The sequence below is a fragment of the Pholis gunnellus genome (genome assembly GCF_910591455.1).
Source record: "Pholis gunnellus genome assembly, chromosome: 2".
Classification (NCBI taxonomy): domain Eukaryota; kingdom Metazoa; phylum Chordata; class Actinopteri; order Perciformes; family Pholidae; genus Pholis; species Pholis gunnellus.
In genome coordinates, this window is record NC_136536.1 from 21,533,378 (window position 1) to 21,560,404 (window position 27,027).

The 27,027-nt window shown below is 41.1% G+C and overlaps 1 protein-coding gene across 2 annotated transcripts; it reads right to left on the reverse strand.

Moving 5' to 3' along the window:
• calcrl2 (calcitonin receptor-like 2) lies at nt 1–26,787 on the reverse strand. Of its 2 annotated transcripts, XM_079177515.1 has the most exons (14): nt 26,687–26,787; nt 12,837–12,894; nt 12,436–12,607; nt 10,465–10,572; nt 10,066–10,178; nt 8,463–8,554; nt 7,988–8,117; nt 7,658–7,811; nt 5,864–5,924; nt 5,433–5,499; nt 4,089–4,307; nt 3,605–3,646; nt 2,627–2,930; nt 1–298 (listed from the first exon to the last, which is right to left on the reverse strand). In XM_079177515.1, the coding sequence occupies exons 1-13, from the start codon at nt 26,734–26,736 to the stop codon at nt 2,646–2,648; spliced, it is 1,551 nt and encodes a 516-aa protein (XP_079033641.1). In that variant the 5' UTR covers nt 26,737–26,787; the 3' UTR covers nt 1–298; nt 2,627–2,645. The 2 variants fall into 2 exon arrangements, with proteins under 2 accessions (XP_079033641.1, XP_079033640.1); XM_079177514.1 differs by having other exon boundaries at nt 1–2,930.
• Between the last annotated feature and the right edge of the window lie 240 nt (nt 26,788–27,027).

Consider the following 27,027-nt stretch of genomic DNA (forward strand, 5'->3'; position numbering starts at 1 on the left):
ATCTCACTGAATTCCACATGTTTATGTTCAAACCACTTTATTTCCACACATAAATGGCAGTGTTAAAAATGTATATACAATAGTATGCTTGAATTGAGCTTTTCTTTCGACGTTCAATTGGAATGTTTTTCAAATTTCTTTACAAATATGTCCAAGACAGGCGTTTTCTCGACAGGGCAGCATTGGCAAACGGGTACAGGGTGGCGTCCCTGTGCAGAGATCCGACATTCTTCAGTTGTGTAGCCTGCTGTATCCACACTGGGACATTTGTATTCCCAGTATGTTGTGTGGATGCCTCCTGGAAGAACACCAAAATGCATTTGCTGCAAGCTCACTTTCAAACATTAGACTTGCTCAGTATTCCGGTGTAAACTGAAAAAGGTGCTGGTACTGTCAGCCTGCCAGTGTACACACAGCACGGTACACAAGCAATGGAAAAACTATTACATTAAATGTGAAGTGGCAGGGAATTGTATTTGCAAAAAAAATATTGGAACAATATTACATTCCATTACAAATAGTGAAACCAACCTTTTCAATAGTCACAATAATAACACAGAACATTACAAAGCAACAGGAACATTATAATAATAAAGACATGAAAAATCTTTTAAATAGTCTCATTCTCGTGCAGACGGAAGTGCGTTTAATAACAGATGGAAAAACATTTATATAAAAATTTGGCATAGTCTTGTTCCGTCTGCAAAGTCTATATCTAAGACAGAAACGTGTCTCATCTTTGTTTTCATCCTAAATGTTCTGGGTATAAAAGCTTTATATCACATTAAGATTTCCCTTCGTATTACAATAAATGTCATAATAGAAAGTGAAGATTGTGGGATATTAAATAAGTAACATTTCTTTCTACACCAACTGTAACAAAGTTGGAGGGTCTATTTGCTAAAAACACATGTGCACAGGCTCCCCCATATACATTATTTCACACACCAAAGTGTCTGTATGTCTGTTGTATGTGTGCTACCTTTTGCCAAAAATCCCCCAAAACCCTGTGTTTTCAATGGAGTAAGTGAGGAGAGTGACTGAGATTACTGCAGCACTCCACAGCTCCATTATCATTATCTGCACCGGTGATTCTCCAGCCCTAAAAGCTCTGCTCCCGGTTTGAATTAGGACAGTTGTGACCCATAGTGTTCGGCACATCATTTAGTTCCAGGAAGTAAATCAGTTTGAATCAGTTGAGCCTCAAAATTATCTTCCCACTACTTTACATACGTGTTTAGCTGTCATGTAGCCAGAATGTCATACTATGGTGAGATTTCATAGTTACAAACACTTAAGCTCAACATCAGAAGCCCTTTCAACATAGTACATTCAATGTTCAAATGAGGTCTGTTTTTGAATTGATGTTATTTGCCATAAACATAAATTCGTCATTTTGGCAACCTGAAGATTTGTGTTAGCACACATAGTGAGTGACCATCAACTCGAGGAAACTTATTTTACAGCGATAATGTTGGGATACGGCATTTCTTCTGAACATTTACATGCCAAGAGCTAGTTTTACCTACCAAAATTGAAATGTGACATCTGTTTTCAACATCACTGCCCTACAAAGCCAAACAGCAAAAGCTGAAATGTTGAAGTTGAGAAAAAAAAGGTTTTAATTTGAAACCAATACAATTATTTACAGTTCAATACATTTTAACATAATAACGTAATTCAAAAGTAACTGAACCTCATCAAAAGTTCAATGCTGACATGACAGCTAATGCTACTCTGCAGTATTGGGAAGGCAACCATTAAAATGACCTTTGCTGGGTTAACTAACGTTAACGTTAGCTAACTAACGTTAGCGTTAGTTTTAGTCTTAGCTAATGCTAGCTGTGGCTACTTCACCAGCTAGCTGGAACTGGATGTAGCCCTCTTGCTTTAGCGGTTATGTTGGCTGTCTTTCTGTTACGACGACTTCTAGACAAGAGCCAGCTCTTGTCTAACTACAGTTTGGGTTTTAGCTAAGTTTTTTATGTTACACCCTGTTTTAGCAGAAATAATACATTTCTAGAACATTCATGGTTTATGGTAAAACACAAGTCAAAAAGTCAGATTCTGGTATTTACTGGGTTTTGACTTTCTAGGGCAGATAAGTCCGATATGCTCTGCAAAATGAAGTAGCCTATGTCTAAAACGTTTTAGGCCATTGTACACTTTCTCGGACTGAGATTATATCCTATTTCTGTTACTTGTTGGGAAATTAAAATCCTCATGACTGTGTCGCTTTTGTCGTTTTACCCTGTTTACACAATATTACTTGTCTTCAGTTTGGTGTGGTTTTCGTTTTCTGACGGGCAAGTTAAAAGGGGGAAGCTGGCAGGATGGAAAAATACATAAGTGGACTTTATACCAGCGACAGAACACATGTATGCAAAACACATTATTAGACTAAGATTACAGGATGACACCATCATATAAATGATCTTTTTCTCATCAGTTCATACAGAGTCCAGAAACTGGAGCTTTTAGTTCACAAGTGCCCAATCAGTTAGCCTTTATTTTGAAAATTCACCTGGCCTATCTGATTTTGTTTTTTTAGTTTTCTGTCTTTCTGTGTGCACATATAAGCGAGCGTGTGTTTGTGTGTGTGTTGTTTTGGCACAGCAACCGTCACCTCCGCGTTTTCCTCCCGGTCAAATGTCGGTGGTCTCCATCTTGTTGAGCATGTCCACTTCGCCGTTGCTGCACTCCTTCTGCTGCCCGTTGTCTCTCTCCTGGGACAGGAAGTGGCTGCTTTCTTCTGGTTCAGACGGCACGGCGGGAGGCCCATCCGAGCAGCTGGTGACTCGGCTGGTTTCGGTAATGGAGGAGTTGTTGTGGTAGCTGAAGTGGTTGTTGGTGGTGGATGTTTGCCCCCAGCCGGTTTTACCCCAGGCAAACTTCCACTGGGCCCACTTCCTCCGCAGCGCTGTCTGGGCCTGGGACGTCAACAGAGTTTAAGTTTAGTCTAGTTTGAAATAGCTTGAGGTTACTTAGAGACAGGGCGAAATTAAGTTCCGACCACACCAGAGGGGAAAGCAATTCATCAAGAACCCAGAACTAAGTCTTTATAAGCTGCCGAACTACAACAAAATGAGGAAACGGGCAATAAGTACACGAGGCATCAGCAGGAAGAATGGGGAAACGCTCGGTATGCCTAACTTTATGCGTCCAGCAAGCATTTTGTCTAAAGGTCAGTTTGAAGCTATTTTGACGGTATGCAACTTGTGTCATAGTGTGGATGTGGATACATCAGTTTGCAAGGGTCTTAGCTAACAGTAGCGTCATAGCGTCATCATTTAAAAAAAGAAAAGTTTGTCATATGCAGTGTATTCATCATTTTAGTTATCAACTGCACCCCTGGTAAACATACGGTGCTAAAACAACCCTTTGCCATGCTGAGACTGATGTTTTTTAGCTAGCTACAGGCATTTTGTTAGCCTTTGGTTGCATATTGTGGGGCTGATTGTTTTCCCCCGTGGGTGTGGTTTATCACAGCATCTCTATGCAGAATCTTTGTATAGTATATAACACAACAGTTTACATTATCTGGAGTCATAACAACGGAGTTTGAAATACCTGTGATGCATAAAATATGATAGTTTGCATGTACCTCAGCATTGCAGAAACAGAATATAATTGCCACCAGGAGTCCCTGCAAAGCAATAGGACATTGATTAAATATTCATACGGGAACAGATGTCACAGTGAGATTATCCTGTAAATAATAAATGTAAATGAATCCTCGTGTTTTATGCGAAAAGCACGGACCAAATGAGGGATACCTTATTTTCCTCTAGCTGCTGTGAATTTGAAATAGAAACCTGTTTATTCTAATATTGATACACAGAGCAGCTGAATGTCCTATTTCCAAAAGCAAGAGGCAATAGCACTTGTTTATTCCAATTCAAGAGCAGAGAGTGGCTCTACCATGCTTTGCGTTGTTGGGTAAACTGATAAAATAGCTCTTTAGTTTGATGTTGTTGCTAAATGAAAGTGAAAATGGAGTTGAATGGCTTTCAATACAAATCCTTCATGCCAAAACACCAAGCCTTCTGTTGGAACCCTTAACGTGCAACTTATTGATGACTTTATACCTGGAAGTGGGAGAAGATGTGTACGAAGAAATCATAGACGGACCGGCTGATGCGTCCCTCCGGCCTCCAGGGGAAAATGATGAACTGGACTCCCAGCAGAGGGATGAGGATGAGGGTGGCTCTCACCGCCTTCATGTAGGCTGTGGACTCGGCGCTGTGGGTCTCTTTCAACTTGGTGATGAGAACCCGGACGATGTTCAGGAGAAAGAAAAAGTTCACCTGGATAGGTTGATAATTAAATGAAATGTAAATGGGAGAGACGGAGATAGAAATCTGTCATGATTTTACTGATATAGAGTATTTGACTCAACCTAGCTTGAATGGAAGGGACCACCTTTGCATTTTTTCTAAAGAATGGCAATGACCGGCCTGAGGGTGGCACTATAACGAAACCTTTCAATAACATGTTCATGGAAGTTCGTCTCCTATAACCTCGATTCCTGTTTTCATATACAGTAAATGGAGAAAGCACAAAATAATTCTGATAGGTTTTTGCTGCTAATTTCCTGGCAACAGTTATGTTGAACCACACAAAGGCAAAAACCTCACACGTTAATGATGTGTGTATGTTCAGTATGTTGTACCTCAGTGTTTAACTGTTACAAAGTTACTAAATCCAGTGAAAGCGCCACAGGGTTTAAGTCAAAAACTGCTTGCGTATCTTGGTGGCATATTAATATCAGCATTGTTTGGCCATTTTATTCCGTTGAACCAATCAAGCCAGTATATTAGAAACTGGCTGATAACTGACTGCGGTGTTGTAGCGATCCGGATTGGTCTTGGTCTCGAGACCACCTTTTGAAGGTCTCGTCTCGCATTTTTTCTCGGCCCTGTCTCGGTCCCAGACAAAGAATTTTATTTCAAGACCACAACTGCAGGGATATCACTAAATTGACAAATCCTCACACATACAATTCACCTCTGCAATGCTTCTCATGGTACACATATACAGATATATATATATAAATGTGCATTTATATACACACACACACACACACACACATATATATATATATATGGCAGTATATATTTGAGTTTTTTTGTTTTTTTGGGGAATGTGGATCTTTCAGCCTATGGTTTGCCAGTTCCACATTTTATCGGCAGTGAGTCATGCAGTTTTGGGACTCGCACTGGTCTGGTCTTGCTCATGACTTGATCTCGGTTTAGGACGTGGTCTTGACTACAAAACACGGACTGCCGCCAGTGTAATTGAATTTGCATCTGTGCCAGCGTGTGTTTGCATTATGAGTTTGAGGTTTTTGAAAAGCAGTTGGAGCAAGATTAAATCGGTTCATAGCAAGCCTACATGATGTATTTAAATGTATACTTTTATTAATTACTCACAAGTAGTGCAGCTTGAATAGGCCCGTGAATAATATAAAGCAGGTGTGTTTGAGAGCTGATCCAGCACCTGAAACAAACACAAACAGCGAGACAAACTCAAATTTCAGACACAAATCCAGTGAGATTTTATGTGTACGCCGACATAAATAAGCCTGAGGGCCTAAATCAAAGCTCGAAACTTTCATCATTAGTGGTAGACTCAGCAAATAAGAGGGCTCACGCAAATACCACTTGATGAGACAAATCAATATGTTACAAATCCTCTCAAGCAGAGCAGAAGAAGGTCACGGGAAGGAGAGAGAGAGAGAGAGAGAGAACACCAAGCTTAGTTATGTTACAGTAGACTGCATACTGCAACATTCATGGCCTTGATCTGGTCTTGGGCTTCGCGGCTGTGACGACAGAAGAACAACAAAAGCGCTACATCTTACTTGTCGTCATAGAAGAACCCGCGAGCCACGGCATACGTGATGGCAGGAACAAAGGGAAAACCTTGGGCCAGAGAGAGAAACACAGACAAAAATATCAGACCGACGTCCTGAATCTCTAGAGAAAGGTGTGCGGCTGCATCACAACCTTAATCAACACCTATAGAATATAAGTTATTAGTTTTGTTTCGTATAAAGAAAACCATTTTTATTCATATGCTTTTATTTTGGTGGTATTTTTTTGACCAGCTTCAAAGAAATAGTTCGACATTTTGGGAAATATTCGCACGCACTTTCTTGCCGGGAGTTAGAAGAGAAGATCGGCCTGTTCAGTATGAAGCTGGAACCACGAGACGGTTAGTTTAGCTTAGCATAAAGACACGGGAAAACAGCTAGCCTGGCTGTGTTAGAAAGTAACAAAACAGCACCTGTAAAACGCACAAATGAACATGCTCCATGTCATTTTTTAATGAAGTCTAAATACAACAATTTGCGGTTTTACAGGAGGTTATCCATCGTTGTTTTCACACACCAGTTTTTTGTGCAAAATTATAACGTCTTAAGTGTTAAGCGAAACTAACCGGCTGTAGCTTCATATTGGTCGCACAGAAATGACGTCTGGTCTTGATTTTCTCATGTAATGCAAGAGGCGAATACGCATTTTTTCCCCAAGTGTTTAACTGTTTCTTTAAGTTTGCAACTTCAAGCAACTTCGTCAACTCAAGTTGCTATATAGATATTAAGTCCAAGGGCCATGTGGCGGCATCTAGCGGTGAAGTTGCAGAATGCGACCAACTGAAACTTCTACCGTGTGCCAAGCGTGTAGGAGAAGTACGGTAGTCAAAGCGAAAAACGTGAATTGCCCTCTCAAAAGGCCAGTGTTTGGTTTGTCCGTTCTGGGCTACTGTAGAAACATGCTCCCTATGTAGATATAAAGGGCTCATCCTAAGCTAACGAAACACAACACATCTTATTTTCAGGTGATTATACACTAAAGAAAACATACTTATTAATATTCCATTTCTGCCATTCCATTTCCTGCTAAATGACACTGTGCCTACAAAGAAAGCTGAAGTCAGAAAGCTTTCAGCTCCTGTACCGACAACAGCGAGTTCAAAGTAAAGGTGACGCGGAGGGCATGCTCGTTACAGGCACCCTATACCGTACAGATATAAAAAGACGTGAGCCTCAGAGAGACATAAAAGAATCCATTACTAATACATAAGAGCTGGATGCCTGCATGAGAGCTGAAATAAAAAGCCCAATTACCTAAGCGCAGGCACATCCAGCCTTCAAGGTTACATTTATGTATTGAATTATTCTGTAAATATGATGTTTTTCAAGTGCAACAGAAGAATTCACGACTAATTTCAGAGTCCCAAATTGCAGAAGCTCTCATTATATTCAGGTGAGTAAATGCATGCTTTGGCACTTGAATTTGGAGGAGTTAACAGTGCTGTTAACCTTGAAACTGTCGGTAGCAGTAACTCTTCAGTTGGAGTGTTGCTCGTAAGGTACAATGAGGTAGCATAATTAGCATCTTGCTAGTGAATGATAGCCATAATCGACCACAAATTGCAACTGTAATGTATTGCATTCATGCAATTCCTTCATATTTGTCTTGCAATCTGCTGGCAGCACATCCTCATGCAGTGTGATGCTTAAATGCTGTCTCTGTAGACCTTGAATCTTCCAGGTCCTCCGCCCCACTGTAAATGCATACAGTGCAGTTTCATATGCATACGACCAGAAGATGGAAGCACTGAAACTCAAAAGGACTTAGTTTGGGAAACTCACCCCATCCCAGGACGTAGTACCAGAAGAGCTGCTGTTCCCCGACAAAGACGGCCACGATGATGAGCGTGTGGAGGTAGATGCCCTCGCACAGCATCCAGAAGTAGTTGGAGGTTGACGTGTACAGATTAAGCACAGCCAGGACCTTACAGCTCACCTGACAGGGACAGTTTTGAGTGACACACTAAGATTATGGACTAGAATGCCTAATGAGCACGCCGTTAAGTTAAGTGTGCGACTTTTTATTTAAAAAAATGTTTAACATGGGGGGAAATTAGGCAAGCAAACTCAAATCCATTGGTGTTATGGTGAAAGAGACATTCGGGGACTCACAGGGTTGCTGGTGTTTATGGCTTGGATGTTGGCCACAGTGAGCGAGAGCCACACTATCGTAACGATGGAGTTCACGATGAAGGAGAGAAACATGTTCTTGTGGAGGGAGATTCTCTGGCAGCTGAGACTCCTGAAAGAGAGACACAGACGGAGAAAGCGTACTCGCCTTTAGATTTTTAAAGGCGCTTACAAACATTGTCGGGCTGAAATTGCATTATTATAAGCATTTTCTTGCCAAACTATCCCCACAATTTAAACTATTTACTTTCTCTCCACCGTTACTAAAACCTCTCACCGTACCAGTTCACCTATTTTGTCTCCTTTTATTGGTCTACATACAAGCAGCTCATAGCGGTTTCTAAACCATCACACACAAACTGGACACTGAAATAGGAAAAGTAAAAGCAAGAGAGGTATTTGACGACTGTCGAGGTTGTTGAGAGTCAGACGAGACACGAGGAAAGTCCTGACTCACTTGAAGTAGGAGAAGATGATCAGACAGATGACCAGGGAGACGATAGACAGGCCGTGACCCACCAAGGCCAGGTAGTAGAGACTGATGTTGAACTGCAGGGAGGAAAAGTGGTTTATTAGTGATATAAATTCACTTATTAAGAATGGCTTTATTCTAAATTCGAGAAGTGAACTAGCATAGTAAATAGTTTGTTTAATTCTCAATAGCACGGACGCCTCTTTGAAGCATAGACGAAAGCAAAGGAAAACATCTGTAGAGAAAATGTAGAGAAATTCAGAAAAAGTTTACGTTTCCTGAATCAACACAATCAGACTGTTGACCAAATGTCAAGGCAAATGAATGAGCGTCACATCAGAAATCCACAGAGACATAACTCTGCATGTCAGATGTTGAGTTTGTTTTCTAAGGATGTGAAGTGGGGAGAGGAAATGGCGTATCAGGGCAGGTGAAGAGCTTTGATCCTACAGAGATTTTTCACAGTTTGGAGATGGTCAAACTGGTTTACAGCCTCCAGTTCAGAACACACAAGTCAGCGAAGTCGAGACTGCAGTTCGCCCTCGGTTCACGCTGTTGTGCCGAGCTGTCCAAGCGGGAAATAACTTCTGACTATCAAGATGTCTGGTGTTGTTTCCTCTAGTGTGTTCAGATGACATTTACAACACCATGCATAAAGAAAATAGGTGCAATGTTGCATTTCGTCCTCTAACAGTTCACTCTATAGCAGTGATTCTCAACCAGTGGGTCACCTTTGCCTGAAAAACAAAAAATGCTAATATACACCTGCCATTTCACAGTATAGAAGAACACCCACAAAGTTTGTTTTCATGTGCTAATTGAGCATGGCGAAACGCAAGTATGACACCGACTACATGAGATATGGATCTTCTTACATTGAGGACAAAAGAGGGCAAAAACCTCAGTGTGTTTTGTGCAGCGAGGTTCTGGCACAAGAAAGCATGAAGCCGTTTTACTCGTTTACGTAAAACATTTGTGGGACGGGGACTGACAGGAACAATTTCTCTGCACAAGAGAGCTCCCTACTACTACGACTGCAGAGGACATTTTCAGCTCAGGTTTAAACTGCACCATCTTTTCATTAGATACATTTTGAGAAGTTGAAAATGTGGGTCGTGGCTTGTCATTAAGGGGTGATGGTGGGTCCCGCAGTCAGACCAGTTGGGAACCACTGCTCTATAGGGTTTTAGGACAAGTCAAACAATGTTGTTAAAGTAGTCCAGGAACATTAAGCAAATTGTGCTGCACCTAAAACTTCAAGATCAATAAAGACAAGATAAAAAAATACAACTTTTCAATATCACCACTGTTGTATACTCTCTAAATATAATAGGTTACATTTTTCTCTTTTAATGTATAATTTCCTTTTAATGTCTCACTTTTTCTTAGTTTTTTAATATTCTACCTGTTCCAAATCAATATGCTTGAATACATTATTTAAAGGCACATGGTTATGTGCATCAGTCCACTTGAAAGAGGGCTGCAAGCCTGGTTTTTTGGTGACATTCACCTAATTTGGTCAAAAGTTTAGAACTTTTCCAAACACCGGTAAACCTCTGCTGATCCTCTCATACACATCGTGTTTTACCTTGAGTTTGTCTTTAGTGTAGACCTGACACTGGGTGTAGTTCGTCCAGACTCTGTTGCTGTCTGGGTGGTGGAACCACTGTCCACCAGGATTACACACTTTGGTCACCTTCTCTGTTGAAACATCATAATTTACACAAACGGTATCATTGTTTATGGTTTGATTGATTTGCCAAACAGACAATAAAAAGCTGACGTTTTCATGAGAGAAAGTTCATTATTTTTGCAAATAAACAGAAAGCAAAAGCAAAAAATGTACGTGACAAGATGTCAAGACACTTTATGTTTATACAGACGACCATGAATTAAACCAAACCTCGGAAAGTAAAAGTACATATTATATAAGACACAAAATGAACAGCTGTGCTTGCATATGTGCGCGTGTGCCTTAACGCCTCACCAGCAGCGTCAAAGTCGAAAAAATATTCCGGACACATCTGCATGACAGTCCCTGGAGCTGTGTCCCCCCAGCACAGCCAGCCGTCCCACGTACGGTTACAGAAATGACCTGCAGAGGACATGACATTCGGAATGTCAGAGCTTGCGGACACCAGACATTAAACATGCGTGTGTATGCATTACCTTTTTCAAATGAGTCCTAAATACAACACCGCATGCTGGATAGCAATGAGATGAGAGCGAGCGCTGTGTAACCTTCTCCCACCTCTAGTTTCAAAGTGATGTATGCACAAGTGAGGCACGTAATGATTCCAAGAGACCGTCTTAGCTCTAAATACTGTGTTTATTGAACAGTGTCTCCATCCCTGCCGCTAAATGCCGATTCCATAAATTGCATTATACGTTGTATGTTTTAAAAAGTACACAAAACAGTCATGAAAAACAGATATAAATACTGTACAAATATACAATATGCAGTAACCCCACTTCCATCCCACAGGGAGAGCCTTTCCAAACATCCACGCTCTAGCACATGCTGACACACACACACACACACACACACACACACACACACTAAAATAGAAGCTACATCAACTTTAACGTTACGCTACTGAGCAGCCGACATCTGATCACGCGCTGCAACCCATCACAGGCTCGGTTGTGCCTGTTAACGAACCAGGCCAGAGAACAGGATGCTCTGTGTAGGACAGCCTTGTAAAACAGTAAGTTAACGGTAATAGATATAAAGATCCACATTGAAACGGTACAGTAAGAACATTGGAAGAACATTCGCTGTTGCATTTTTGTTCTTTGACCATCGCACATGTTCATATTCTTTTTACTATTCAACTTCTTTCTCTGCTCTTTTATTATAAACTAAAAAGGACTCAGCATATTCATCCATGTTAACTACAACTGCTGTGTAATGAGTCTGTGCTGTCAGCCGGCCCGCACAAAGCTGGTCAACAATCGACGGAAACCTGACGGTACCAGATTGTACTGTGGCATGCTGGGAAAGGGAAAGGGATCACAAAATAGCATTTCAAAGGCAGTGGAGTACTGAGCGGGAGCAACAGGCGCTGGGAAAGAAACAAAGGGCAAGTTTCCTTTCTTTCAGACTCACTTCCTCTCTCTCTCTTCTCTCTCTCTGTCTATCTTAGTGTGTGCACATATTCTAAAGTACAAATAGGTAGGACAGCCAGTAATACATTTATCTAAATCTCCTCTTTGTTAGTAAATGTAGCAAAGATACTATTTTATATAAATTTGTGTGAACGTATGAGTCAGTAAACCTTTTTAAATTAAGAAATTATAATTTATCTTGAAATTGAAATTTTGAAATTGAAATGTTATTATAGTCGTCATATACATTAAGTACATATATATGAAATGTAACTTCTGCATTTAACCCATCCCTAGCTCATTGGGAGCAGTGGGCTGCTGAGAAGCGCCCGGGGAGCGTTGAGGGTTTTAGTGTCTTGCTCAGGGACACTTCGGCACAGGACTCGTAGAACCGCCGACTTTGCGGTCGCCGGACGACCCTCTCTACCAAATGATTGAGGGGGACATCGCTGTACCACATTTCTTGGCAATCCACCAATAGAATTAAAGTCAGGGGATCACCAAAGTCTGTAGGATTCATCCTCTGGGGACCATGAATGTATGTCTAAAATTAAAAAGACAATCCATCTTAAAGTTATTGAGATACTTCAGTCTGGAACCCATCGAATTAATGGCAGGGCAATCTAAGCACAATGAAAACGGAGTTGTTTTAAAATATATCCTGTCTTTAAATGTTTTACTGATATACTTCACTTGTGCTGATATAAGTGATTCAATTTGAGAGTGATTTCATTAAAAGTGCTTCAGCACCACAAATCAGGTGCGAAGTGTTGTCATTAACATTTACCTGCCATTCGCCAGAAATAAAATGTGATACCAGGACATCTGAACATTGAGGCAGTCTTCTCACCTTCGTCTGTACGCGGTGGATCGTGGATGATCTTCAGGTAGCACTCGAACTGAGCGGCCAGGATCTCGTGTCGGGACTTTCCCAGTACGGATATGTTGCTGAAGTTCTCCTGCTGCTCGTCAACCGCCTTCTCCATAGTCGCCATGGACCCCACATCCTGACACTGAGACACCTGGGTAAAAGAAAGAAAAAGGTTGACTGAGGGACAGAGCAAGTGGGTTTTTAGGAACACATGTAACCGATAAACACTTGGATATATCGGATGAAAATGCCTGGCTAAAATGTAATGTAATGGTGGGAAGGTACCGGAAAGAAATGATACTGTATGTAAAAACCTGCATAGTGTACACATTTATTGTGTCAAAAGCATCTACATGACACGCATACATGATTGCACTCACCTCTGTGCACAACGCCAGTGCAACTATCAGTGAGAGTGTCAGGGTCTTCCACATGTTTCTAAAAGATGAAACGAGAACAAGGACAATGCAATTATTAGACATTTCTTCACACCAGAAGCCGCTATTATGTTCCAGAACTGTGGTTCCTCAAGTATTCTACATATGCAGCATAACACAAACAAGGTACAACTTCTGCACAGCTGAGCTTTGAGCTAAGTGCTAATGTCAGTATACTAACACAACAACAGTAAAAACATGCAGAGTCTTAATCTTAGTTTATTGTATGTATCATAATTAACACAAAAATCCGTAAACCTAATGGCAGCTTTTCAGAGTCCCTGAAATAAAAATAAAAGGCCTGTTGTGATTTAAATTCAAGTGGTTTGTGTGAGCTCGTGGTCTAGTGTGCGTATGTATGTTCGTTCACGGTGTGTGTATTTTCTCATCTATCAAGACAGGAAGTTCATGCTCGCCACTCAGGGTTAGAGAAAACAGATGTGTGTTTGTTATTATTTTGAGGTGAAAAGGGCAGCAAGTTCCCCTGAGCGTGTCCTCTCTAATGAGCCAAACAAGGGTGAAATGAGTACTAGGCATAAGAACTCATAAGAGAGAGAGGTGACAGAGGCAGTCTCTGAAAAACAATACATGATACATAAAGTGTCTCTTTGGTGGGGAAAGATGACGGGCTTTATCTATCTACGAGGGAGGAAACTGGCTACACCTCAAGGCCAGCGTGACACCACATAATAACTTCAGCTGTGTCCTTTCATTTAGTTGTAAATGCAATAAAATGCTGGAATGCAGAACTGTGCTGCATCATGTGCCGCCTTTGGAGTTGAAGACAAAGAAGCCAATCAGCTTCACACTTATTAAAACCCGGCTTTCTCTCGAGCACTACTCTGAAACGGTGAATTTGTCTCCACAGCGGTAATTACGTGAACTACTGTCATCAGCGTGCATTACTTATCACATTTATGCTGTGCAGATGACATGTTCAATGTTCAAACCAAACAACAATCTTTATAGTTTTTTAAGTTGAGTTTTTAAAGAGAACTGTAAAATCTATTTAAAGATACCAAACTTATCAAGTGAATTACAGGCAAATGTACAAATGACGCACGTTAAGAATTGTCACACAATAAAAATGACTCATGGGTTTGAATATTTAAGTGGTTTGATATTGTCAAACTTGCAGGTCAAAATGTTTTAGCGCAATAACTGTGACAGATATTTAAATGGAATATTGGAAACATAACAGTTTAAGAGAAAAAGCGCCAGTTTGAATATTATAAGAAGTAACAGAAAAAAGCTCCTCTTTTCAACAAAAACATTTTGACAGTAAAGAGCACGGGAAAGAGACGGAGAAAGAAAGTAGAGAGAAACGTTTCTGCGTCAGGAGTGTGAGGGTTTCGGGAACCAGCGCTCTGAATAGTACAAAAATAATCATCCAATCTTTATTTGGATTTTCCTTTTCCTTTCCATCTACTTGCTTACATAGCGCAAGAGATGCGTGTCTGATGGGAAGAAAGAAAAAAACACATAGCCCAGATTCAACTGAAGCATCTTAATAAATGATGTTAAAGGGAGCATTCAAAGCAGAATTCACTACATTCTCAGTGATTTTGTGCGATGACTCATATCCAGAGGGAGTGATGTGCAAAGGTTGTACAGAAGTAAGCTGTTTTGAGTCAACCCAAGGCGCAAAGGTAATCATTAAAACATCTGCAGTACGTAAGTTCTCAGCATTCAAGAATTTTAAATGTATAACCTCTCAGTCACTGTTGGACTCATGTTTTGATGCTGTAAAAGGAACAGGATGTTGCACAAATTACAGAGAAAATAGGTCCCTCCACAAAACACAATCTAACATTTCATGCTTTCTAATGGGCCACCCCTCTGGTTGCAAAAGAAGTCAGATTGTATAGAAGTCTATGGGGAAATGACCCTACTTCTCACTTGATTTATTACCTCAGTAAACATTGTAAACATGAATTTATGGTCTCAATAGTTAGTTTCAAGTTTTCTTCCATACAGCATAATGTTCATTTAGTAAATGATGGTCTCATTTAAAATAAAATAGATAATAAAACAGGTTATGCTTTGAGTTGTGGCTACCTTGTGATTGACAGGCCACCACCACGGCGTTGTCCGGTCTGGGAGTTGTCCGTGTTTTCATCTTACACAACTGTTACCCTTTCAGTTCATGAAAGTTAATAGTAATATTTTGGTTTTCCTAAAAATGTTGCGCGTACTCAGTGTTCGGTTGTACTTAGCTCAACCCTCTCCTGGCACTTCTGATAGCAAACAAATGCAATTGTGTCGGCCAAAAACTAATATGGCGACGACCAAAATGCCGGCTTCATAACCACAGTCTACAAACCAGTGAGTCACCTCACGTCCCCTTCTTATATACAAATAACAGTTTAGATAAATTAGCCAATTATATCATAACCAGACAGGTACTGCTTTTTGAGAAGTATTTCATTTCTGTACCAGAGTCTGTAGCTCATGATGTGCTTAGCTTAACGTTAGCTTAGCAGGTGCTGTTTGGTGCGTATTTGTTATCTTTGAGATGTTTCCTCCTATTTCCAGTATTGGTGTGCAAAGCTAAGCTAACCGGCTGCTGGCTGAAGCTTCATATTTAACGGTCAGACATGAGAGTGGTATCGCATCTTCTCATCTAAATCAAAAGAAAAAGCGAATTTCCCAAAATGCCACACTGTTCCTTTAACACTGCCTGGTGCTGCGGCTTCCTGCACCAACCCAAACAAAGGTTTTGGTATTGTTGACTCTGCTAAGATCTAATGTTCGTGTATGTACCGCATAGCTATCTCTGATTTCTGTATAACAGTTTCAGTGTTTATGCTGGGGATTAGTTTAGATTCTTCAAGAGCACAGCCTTCTCCGCCAAGTCTCACATAACCATTTATTTATGTTGTATAAACTCTGTACCTGACTGAAGTAATAAAGAGACCCGTCAAGTTGTTGTTACTCTTCTTGGTAGATGTGAGACATTACTTAATGCCCCTTGGCGTGAGAAAACCTTTATTACAAGGAGTGTCACAAGTAGACTTTACAGATTTCACCTCCATGTCTGTCCTGCTTTCTCTCTGTCTCTCACACACTGAAAGCAAACACTGCTCTTAACCTATACCTCCTAAACCACGTTGCCTACAGGGCAGTTTGTAATGTCTGTCATCTGAACTCTCAGTGACAACAACAATGCACACCAGCACATAAATCATTCTCTTTAAATTGTTTCCGTCTAATAAAAGACAACACAGCCAACGTGATTTCACAGTAATATTGTGAAATGACCTCGGCCACTTAACAGCCGCATTATGTGGTGGTGCGTAATGTATAAACTGACGCGCCGCAAGCGAGGTAAACAATTTTAAGTTTAAGGACTACTTGGTTGGGTTAAGGAAAGAAACTACTTACTATGTACTTCATACGTAGGCTACACAATTTAAAAACGTAACACTTTTAGTTGGATAAAGAAACCAGTTTCCTGGCAGTCCTGTGTTTGACCCACCCATCCAACCCCAACCTCAGCCCTCATCCAGCATACGTAGCAATACCTACGACAAACAATGCTCCGTAATTCGTAAATATTCCACGAAATGTTTTCGTATGTTATCCACGTAATCTTAAACAAGGAAGTATAAAGACCGCTAAAACACATAACGGGCTCGAGGGGAAGTGAATGGGTCCAACAAACAGCAATCTTTCAGCCAACGTTGATGATTTTATCGCGTAACTTGCATACTTCAGCAAACGACGTCTAATCCTAAACAAGTGGTTTTGTTGCCTAAACCTAACTAAGTTTCCTGTGAAGATGGAACTTTGAAAATACCAGTTGCATGTGTTGCATGTAGCAAGCAGAATTTGACACGCGTTGATGGCTAATCGTAGGAAAGCGCAAAAAGAAAAAGACGAGTCACTTTCCGTAGGATATCATACGAACCGTTGTATGAGGATACGTTTAATCGCTACATGGAATTTTCTCAAAACACTATGTCTGTCGGACCTCGGAATTTGTCATTTGAAAAACAGCAAGCAGAAATATCAAAAAGTATCAAGACCTTTGCTAATACAGTAACACCTAAAGTAAGAGATATCATTTTCCTACAAATCTGCCCTCATCTTTGGTGCTGAACACCTACACAACTGTCAAGGTTGGAGAGCAGGCAACGGGGGATGGACCCAAACGCAGACAAAGACGAGGAGGAGTCAGCAGAAATAGGCAGGAAACAGCAAGCAAGTTCACAGGCAAGTACAGGTCCAAAACTCCAAACATAACTGAAGACAAACCGACGAAGAACAGAGGAGCCAGGCTGTATGAATAGGGACTGAGTACTGGTGGGAAAAAGTGAGCAGGAGCACGGGTGACTACAGGGCTGACAAGTGACAGGTGAAACTAATGAGGGCAGGGCAGACGATCAAAAGGGCGGGAAAACAAACAAAGGCAGGAAGTAAAACAAGAGGAGCTAACTTCAGAATAAAAGCGGGAAACACTAAACCTGAATAAAAATCATGAAACAAGTAAAAAAAAAAAAGATGCATGACGGTCCAGGCTAAACTTGAAAAGTCAGAGGACATGAGCCGGACTGTGACGAAAACAGAGATTAATTTATTATTAAAACACCATTCAATAACAACCGAACAATGAATGCCCTTCTATCTGTTATGTACGAAGTTGCCTCTGGCGATGTATTGTTCCCCATCCGGACATCTAAGTGAACTCTAAATCCAAGGACACACACAACCACACACACACACACACTCACATACACACTGAAATACCTTGGCAGTACTCGCTGTGCGCCATTGGAACCAACGAACACAGCGCAAATTGTATCATCTGAACTGCAGCCAAGTAGTTTGATTCGTCTTTTGTTTACTGGGAACAATACAAGCTGAACAGTTGCTGCATTTGTCACTTCCTCTGTTCATTATTTTGTCCAGGTTCATCACCTCTGGTCAGCAATGGAGGTGTTTGGAGGCAGTTTGAATTAGGTTCATATTTGAGCTTTAATAACTGTCAATAAAATAAAGATTTGTGTCTAAACTTATTTTCATTGTCTGGATAAACAACTTATTTTTTTGTGTTCAGACATTCTTCCCCGTAGGGGGACATGAAGAAAAGAGGAGTTTAAACTTGGGTCACACACACACACACACACACACACACACACACACACACACACACACACACACACACACACACACACACACACACACACACACACACACACACACACACAGGCGCACATCTACCCGACCACTCTATTGTTCTTTCTCCTCTCTCGTGTTATCTGTCTTTGCTGTTCTTGGACAGTCTTTCCTCTCAACCTGCCCCTTTCTCCTCTGTCTTTTCTCTCCTACACGGTTGTCTGTCAGCGTTTATCTCAGTCGTCTCTGTCTCGCGTTTGTGTCTGTGTGTGTGTGTCCCTGACTCTGCTCAGCCCCTCTGGATTTCACTTCATTTCACGTCCTGTTGGTCAGCTCGATTCTGGAAAGTGATTCAGGACATTAACGCAAAAATTGCCCAATGACCCTTTAAAGGGGAGCTATACCTATTTTACACATCAAAGTCTGTTTACAGGTTTTGTACTGCAGATATGACAACAATTGTATAAAGCCTTCCGTGGCTTCAGAGGGAGCTGCATGAAGTCAGATTCTGATGCAATAGTAACTTTCACACTCTCCATCGTGAGTCAAACAATATTATTAAAATGTTAAATTGGTGGAGTTCACTTTTACAAATGATGTTTCTGTCTTTGTAGCCAGGTTTACTTTAAAGGATACGTCTGGAGATATTCAATATTATTATATTACTATCAATAAAACCCCATGATAACCAAAACCAGCTATGAATTGCCTGTGTATGCAAAGCCTAACATAGCTTATTCCTCTGTGCACTATAGCTCCATGATTGTCCAACAACTGTTAAAAACTCACAACTTGAGCACATGTTACACTGGGTGACATGCTACTTCCCTACAATGAACATGGGTCCTGTCGTTTATCTTGAGTCCTGCTGCCGTAAGCACTCAGAAATGCACTAAAACTGGGACTGAAAATAGTCCCCGATAAATATACAATTTCCTCTTGCTGGAGTGTCTGCTGCTGTATAAATAGCACCACGGCCAATGATATTAGATCGCTAATAATTGTTGGTGTCTCTGTTGGTAGATACATCTGCCGATCTCATCGCATTCCTTTAACAGAGTATTGATTTCTTTCTCCAGTGTGATGTTTGGATGGTCTGAGTCATTGTCGAACTGGAATGCTTGTCTGGTAACAGCTGCGGAAACATTACTGAGCCACAAGTACACCATGTGTGGGGAAACTTAAACTCATAATATCACATCAGGAGAAAGCCAGATACAGCAAAATACAAATATACATAAAAAAGTGTCGGCCTTTCAAAATCCACATCAGACCATATAATGCCATCAATCTGCTGTCAAAGCTGCTGCCCAATGCTGAAACCAATGCTCAGGACCGAGGTGTCTCTCGGCAAATGAATGCGTCTTTTGTCTGCAGAAATCACGCTCCGGGCAACAAGCACACAACAATCACAGTGATGAAACATTCAAACAGCTTCCTGTCACTTTAGGCTAAACTGCCACGTCACAAGGGTTTCAGGCAAAGAGGTGGAAATCATGACTAAATTAACAAGGGATTAAATATCTATTGAATGTAAAGACGGGGTTTTGATTAGATCAAGGAGGGACACCAGACAATTACATGAAGAAATGCGTCTGAGCCTCAGGATCCTTTACTTTATATTGAGAAGCATTCCAAGGGAGACTAACCTCAACTGAGGAAATTAAACGTGCTTCTCCTGAGCCAAAAGTCCATATAATGCCTCACGATAACAGAACAAGTAAATGTCAGCAGTATTATTGTAACCCTATTTGTTTTATTTCTTAGGATGTGGCTCACTGGGACGTAGTCTGGCACAGACCAGAGACTTCCAGCAACAGTCAACAAAGTGGGAGGACAATATCATTAATTGAGAAAAAGCTTTCTTGAGCTTTGTTAAAACAACAACTTTTGTTTTGTTTCATCCCCTTCAAATGTTTACCTATTGTAATATTTCATACATTAAGTTACTTATTGATGAACTGCTGTCATTTTCTGTTCCCCGCCCCTCTAAATCAATCAGTGACGTCCTACATTTCCCAGAATCCCTTTGGAAAACATCCAACAAATGGTAATTTTCCATTTAGAAGCATAAGTGAACTCTGCATCCTCTGCAGTGGATTTCTTACAGTGTTCATGTTGAATTTCTGCCCAGAATAAATGATGGCCTTTTAAAATCTGACGTGCTGACACAAAAGCCTGTTGAAACATATTTGATCAAACTCCAATTTAGATACTAAAAATATCTAATGTCTCTATGTCTGGTTAGTATCCACCACAATGGGAAAAAAAACCACGAGGACTCTCAGTGTACATTAATGTCACTCCACATCCTCAAACCTCACTGTGAGAGTCATTCCGCTCTCATGGGATCATGGGCTGATGGGAAATCTAAACATTGCTGTTTTGTTGCACCAGATTTAGCTGCTTTGGCCATTGCACCCAGTAAAACGAACCACAGATGCTGCTGTGACGTTTGTCCCGACCCCAGAGGTCATTATTGCCAGAGGTAATGATTTTTATGGGAAGAGGGACTTTAATACCAGCTCCAGGGACGTGCACATTTCCCTCAGAAATGCTGTAATTGGATGCAGTTGCTTTCGGCGAAGTATCGAAGTAAATTTGAGAAAATACAGAGACACGGATGTAATGCCTAGGGGAGCACAGAACAAAAGCCTGGACTAGAAACGTACATGAATCATAACTTAGGAGCCTTGAGAGCAAATAGCTGACTGGAATTTTTCTGCTGCTGTCAACAACAAAAGAGAAAAGAACATTTCATTATTAAATTACGTACTATTTAATGAAACAAAAACAAGTCCAAATTGAAAGGAACAATTGAGCGTTGTGCTGCAGATGGGAGTGTGTTTGGCAGAGATGTGATAAAATACCAGAAAGACAACACCAGGGAGAACCAAAGGGAGCAAAATACACAGCCAACCACTCCAGAGCTCACCAAGAATGAGAAACAATGAACCCAAACCACAAACTAGGGCTGCAATTGACAATTATTTTAATTGTTAATTGCTGATATTAATTCCAAGGGGATTTCTTTAAATAAAACCAGCAAATATTTACATTTGGGAAGATAGAAACAGAATTATAGAAATTGAAAACACAACACAATTGGCAACATCTAAAATTGACGATCAATTATTAGAATTAAGACATTTTTTGTATATCGTGTGTTCCATCCACCAAACTCTTCAAACTACAATGTATACTATCAGTACCAATAGCCTACCAAAGACCTGAATTCAAAGTATTGAATTATTATCAGCAAAATGTTCTTTAAAGTATCAAAAGTATACATTCTGGTTCTTCTATATGACACTACAGTTTATTTACTCTATATACAGATAGTTTAGTCTGGTGGTTCCCAACACAGGGGTCAGGCCCCTAAAAAGGGTCACAAGATAAATCTGAAGGCGTTGTAAGATGATTAATGAGGTGGCAAAGAAGTAAAAACATAGTTCTGTTACAAAGTTGTGTCATCATTTGTGTGGGCTTTGGAGTGAATCTTTGTTTTTTTTGTGAACTATTGAATAACTCTCCCTCTTTGGGCCTCAAACTGTTCTATATATCGTCTGAGAAGTTTAGAGGGACAAACATTCTTTGATGTAACTGCTAACAACTCTTTATCATGACAGGGGGCCCCGACTAGACACGGATTCGTCGTAACTTCATTTCATAAAAGGCATCACATGTTTTGTTAATGTAGAATCTTAATTTAAAAAACTAAGTGCAACGATCGTGCCTGCAGTGCTATTTATCAGTCTAGATTGTTTTGGTGTGAGTTGCCTATAGTTTTGGAGATATTGTCTGTAGAGATGTCTGCTTTCTCTCCAACATAATGGGGCTACATGGCATTCGGCTTGTGGAGCAAAAAAAACAAAAAAACATTTGAAGAACTCAACAGCAACGTCTCTTTCCAGTAATCATGACCAGGTTACCCAAGATGCTCCACAGACTTTGTTGTGAGCAGCTTCATGTAGGAGCCGAGTGCCATCTAGTCCCATTATACTGGAGAGAAGGCAGACATCTCTAACGATATCTCTAACACTCTGCAACTCCCCACTGAAAACAATCTAGACTGATAAATAGCACTACAGGTAAGAGGAAACATAGGTATTTTAGATTTTGGAGGAACTGTTCATTTATGTTCCGTAGGGTACATGCGCCTAATTAGTTTCCGCCACTATGAATTGATCTCACCTAGGGATGCTCTAAAAGGGGGTTTAACCTGACACCATGCATCACAGCTATTTCAGTTCACTTCCATCTCTCAGTGTTGAAAAACACAATCAGCAGCTCATTTAAGCTGCAGCTTCTCATCTGCTCAGTGAGACGGATTTAGTTCAGATTCAGCGATGACGAATTCAGGGCTGAATTCCCTCTTCAGCTTTCTCAAGTTCCCTCTAACACGCTGCTGTCGAACTGTCAGTGAATTACTCTAGTAGCTATCTGGGGAGAAAGGTGTGTGTGTGTCTGTTGGTGCGCGCCACACATTATTGCTATTTATTTTTTATTCCAGCAGGGATCCAGAGAGCAACAAACCCCGAGCCTTGTGTGCATGTATGAATGTATGTATGTATGCCAGGGGAGGTGGAGGAAGGATGAAGGTTGAGGAGGATCTTCCTCTGTCGTCCTGCAACCACTTCCTCCCTTCTCTCCCCCTTCTGCATGTCTAAACAGCCCAACAGGTTAAAAATAAGCCATTGTTACACAAACACAAAGGGACATGGAAGGGACTTTCGTAGTGAGATGACAAAGCCTTTTAATATGAACACAAAGTCTCTGTTAGACAATCGAAAGGTGAGGACATTTACTACTACAGAATTATCTGAGGTAGGGCCACAATTTATGATTATTTTCATAATCCGCCAGGAGATTATGTATTTGGCAGTCTGTCCATGCTAATCTCTCATACTGATGGGTCCAGCAGCCTGATATCTGTCGTGCTCATTTTTTTACTGTACGCTCAAGGACCTCTTGTGGCTGCGGTGATTCACACTATATCATTTTATTGACAACACATTTTATTGACTGTTTTGTCACTGACTGCTGACCTCACGCCTCATAAACCGGCTGTTAAGAGCCACAAGTGATCAAGCCCTGCTTCAGTTTGGACTCTTGTTTACCGACTGTTTTTACCGACTGTTTGTTCTTCTCTTGATTCGAAAGCCGGAACACTATTGTATGTATTTAGCCTATTTATAACTATTGCTCAGCAAATGACAAACTGAACCCAGCGCTGACTCCAACGGAGTGCATCTATTCATGTAGGAGAGCTAGTTAGCTGTGGGGGTGCACTTTTCTTGGTTCCTCAATCAATCAATTAAGCATTTGGTCTATAAAATGTCAACAAACTGGAAAAAAAATGTCCATCGCAAATTGGCAAGGTGACACCTCAAACTTTTCTAAGTCTGAGCAACAGCCCTTATCTTGCAGCTGGATTCAAGCGACGTCACATGATCACGCTCCGACAGCGCTTCACGATGACGTCACTTGTTGCAGTTTCATCATTTTATCACTCCTGTGCAGCAGTCTACCACAGTATTATATGTTATGTAAAGACTGAAACTAGCCGGAAATGAGATGAATGAGAGCCATTCATTCATGTTAAATGCAATGAGTTAAAAAGTACTGTGAACCTTTAGAGTTAGCAAATAATTCTTTGTAGGTTCCTCACTATGGGTCAACACATTTCACATCATACACATTCCTGAGTCACTGTTTTATATATATATATATATATATATATATATAGTGTATATATATTGAACATATGAAATAATGCATCTTTAAGGGCAGCTACTTTGACATGCAGTACACCTAAAAATGAATCAACACACAAAATCCTGTAATGACAACAAGGAGGTTCAATTACAGGTTTAACGGGGCACTTCAAAGATCAAATGTTTTGGAGGCAGTTGAGGATTAAAGAGGCGTATCCAGCTGGAACATGAGTTTATCTGCATACCATATATAGCGTAACGTTTTTTTTGCACATCTGCTAAAGTCCAATGCTTTCAGTGGAACGTGGTGCTCTTCACCCTGTCTGGTCCTGTATCACCCCTCGAGAGCCAGCACAGCAGCAAGCACCCGGATTTACAACATAAAAACCGAGCTGTCCGTGTATGAGTGATTACGGACTTGGTGGTTTTCCCATAGCTGGACCCAAATATAGCTCCTCCAGCTTGGAGCTATGCCAGGCCGTGTTTTTGTGTAATTGTTGTTCCCGGGGGCTACAAAAGCAGCAGGGGCCCACACAGAACGGAGAATAGAGGCATTGCTCCCTTCGACACGATGGTCGAACCACAATACGATCACAGCGACATCCCCTCAAGTCCTCCATCCGAGCAAGAGCAGAAGCTCTCCCACCAGACAGCTGACTGCCGTTGCCTGTGGGCCGTGGTGAGAGAGACCAAGATACAAAAGTCCCCCCCACACCTATCAGTCAGAGTGGGAGGCAGCACACTCTGACACAGTTCTCAGATATGGTCAGCCTGACACCACGTTCATCACCAAAGCATCTACTCTCGTTCTTTTTTTTTTAATCCCGTCTTTCCCCAAAAGAATGACCTAAACCCCGTCTGGCTCCGTTGCTTTCTCGACTTAGTCACAAGAGAAGCCCTCATATTTCCTCCCTGTAAAAATGAAGACGCAATTCAATTGTTGTCATCAATGAGGTGGCTCTCATTGCAGAAGCAGCCTTGATTCCCTCAAAGGAGCGTCAGCTAAAGTGTTCTACAGCTTTATTGCATGAAAACAAACACAATAGAGGGAGTTGATATTGTTCATAAATCAAATGATAGGAAAATCTTTGCCACTCTTAACTACAAACCACCCTGCAATTATTTGTGTGCAACCCTGACGTGTTAGTTATCTTCCCCCCGAGTCTAAAATTAGCACAAGTTTTTTCAGGTAGTTGGATGGGGGGGGGGGGGGGGGGGGGGTTGTGTTATGAAAGGGAAGGGGGGTTGACTGGAGAGTGAGTTGGGGGTTGGGGACAAAAGTAGCTGCCAAAACACTTATTAATACACTGTAAGCTGCCTGGCAAGAGCAGGCTGTTCCAGTCCAAGACCCGCTGGGGCTCCGGTCTGGGGTGAAAGTTTCCCACGGACAGACACGAGGGTCAGACTGTGTAAAGGGTCCAGGAATTCAGAAGCTAAGAGAGGAGCTGGTCTCAGGTCGATGTCCTGGGAGCGAGCGAGGGTTACAACTTGGCCACACTTTATAGGCAGGGAGGGGTAAAGCGTGTTCCTGAAGACGCCTCGCCCAAATGGAACCAACTACAGACAGAAACCCACGCAAAGCAAGCAGGGAAACATAGCCTCTGCTTCACAGAGGCCGAGGATGGTATGACAATAATATTAGAGAGCTTCACTCTATTACAGAGAGTGACACAAATATATAGTGGGATGTATATATATATATATATATATATATATATATATATATACACACACACACACAGTATACAGGTCTGCTTTCGATGAGGATCCAAGGGAGCACCTCCAGCAAGTCTGTAGGGTTTACATGGGGATTGCAAATGTGCATTCAAAAGTGCATGAAAATCACCCAGGAGGAATGCAAATTCTGGGAGAAAATAACAAAGCACAAAGCCTGCTGCTGCTGGGAGCAGGTTAAAGCTAGCCCTGTGTGTCTATACCGCCGTGGTACCTGCATTTATTTCCCTCTGTGTTGGTGCTTTGGATGCGGGCTGAATATCAGCCACAGGAAATCCTCTACCATTCTGTTTCGTTTGCAAACTGCATAATTTTGTAAGACAGATATGTTTCAGCTTTTTTTTTTTTTTGTTTGTAATGAGAGCTGAAACCCCTCAGTCATTTATATTTAGGTTATATTTACAAGTATGTACAGATATACTGCACCTGCAGGTTACTTCTGCTTTTAAAAGCTGCTGTCTTAAAAGCTGCTTAATAAAGCTCGATTGAGTCCAACAGCTCTCCGCTCATGACAGGAAACACTGCCAGCTTCCAGTAAATGACCAAAAATTGCTGCGATACTGCCCATCTTTTCTGTCACTTCATTAATTCCCCCCATCCTGTATGCTGACCATGGGACTCGTCTTCCATCTGCTGTGTTTCACATTAGTGGAGATAATCACAGCGACACTCTCTATTCAACTCTATTCTATTTCTATTCATATACTTAGAATTGCAACTGTAGAGGCAGGCAACACGCCAACTCAGGGTGTGACCTTCCCCTCAACCTGCATTCATCCTCAATGATATACTTTGCGACCCTGCAGAAAAAAAAATGATATCCCTTTAATATTACTGTGAGAACTTTTAGTGTGTCTGTAGCAGTCAATGGTAACTTTATGGAGACCTTGATGTGGTTTGTGATAATAAACACAGTCATATACTATTCCTATAGTCTTCTTATGGTCGTTTTGTTCTATACGTATACACTTTACAATCCCCATAAAGACTTTTCTTCATGAACATTATTAGAAGCATTACACAAAAGTTGTTTTATATACATGTTTTCTAATAGTACCATTATTATTTTTGCCGTAGTTCTCTTTCATTCTGAACTCATGGACACATTTCAGGCGACCACATTCAAGTGAAGCCTCATAAAACCACTGCAATAAGTGACGCCTGGATTGTTCTGGCAGCCTGATTTTTCTTTTTAAAGAGAGACAGCAGAGACTCGAGGCTTACCTTTTCTTTGAGTGCGCCGTCAAACTGTTTTTCCCTCCAAATATTCCCATGCTCGCATGATCCGCGCAGAGAGGGGTCTCATGCTGCCCATCTGACAACACTGACCAACCTCGACTGCTCAGCCACAGCTGTCTAGCTGGGCACAGTGGCAAATGCATGTTTTCCTGTTATCACTTTCAAACTAAAACACGCCAACAAAGTAGGCTGCTGCATATGTATTTATTGAGCACACAAATTCAGCTTTTGGAGCACAGTGACCAATAGAGAAATATGTTCTACTTTAGTCAGATCATACCTAGGACACTGCAGATGGATTTAAAAAAAATCTAAAAAACATATAT

Bases quoted from the DNA above. Each gene is read 5' to 3' on its own strand.
- calcrl2 (XM_079177515.1), bottom strand. From the start codon at position 26,736: ATGGGAATATTTGGAGGGAAAAACAGTTTGACGGCGCACTCAAAGAAA. The intron at 8,555-10,065 runs GTAAAACACGAT...TCCTCCCTGCAG, and splicing joins ACACTAAAGACAAACTCAAG to TTCAACATCAGTCTCTACTA. The intron at 5,925-7,657 runs GTGAGTTTCCCA...CTCTGGCCCAAG, and splicing joins GTACTACGTCCTGGGATGGG to GTTTTCCCTTTGTTCCTGCC.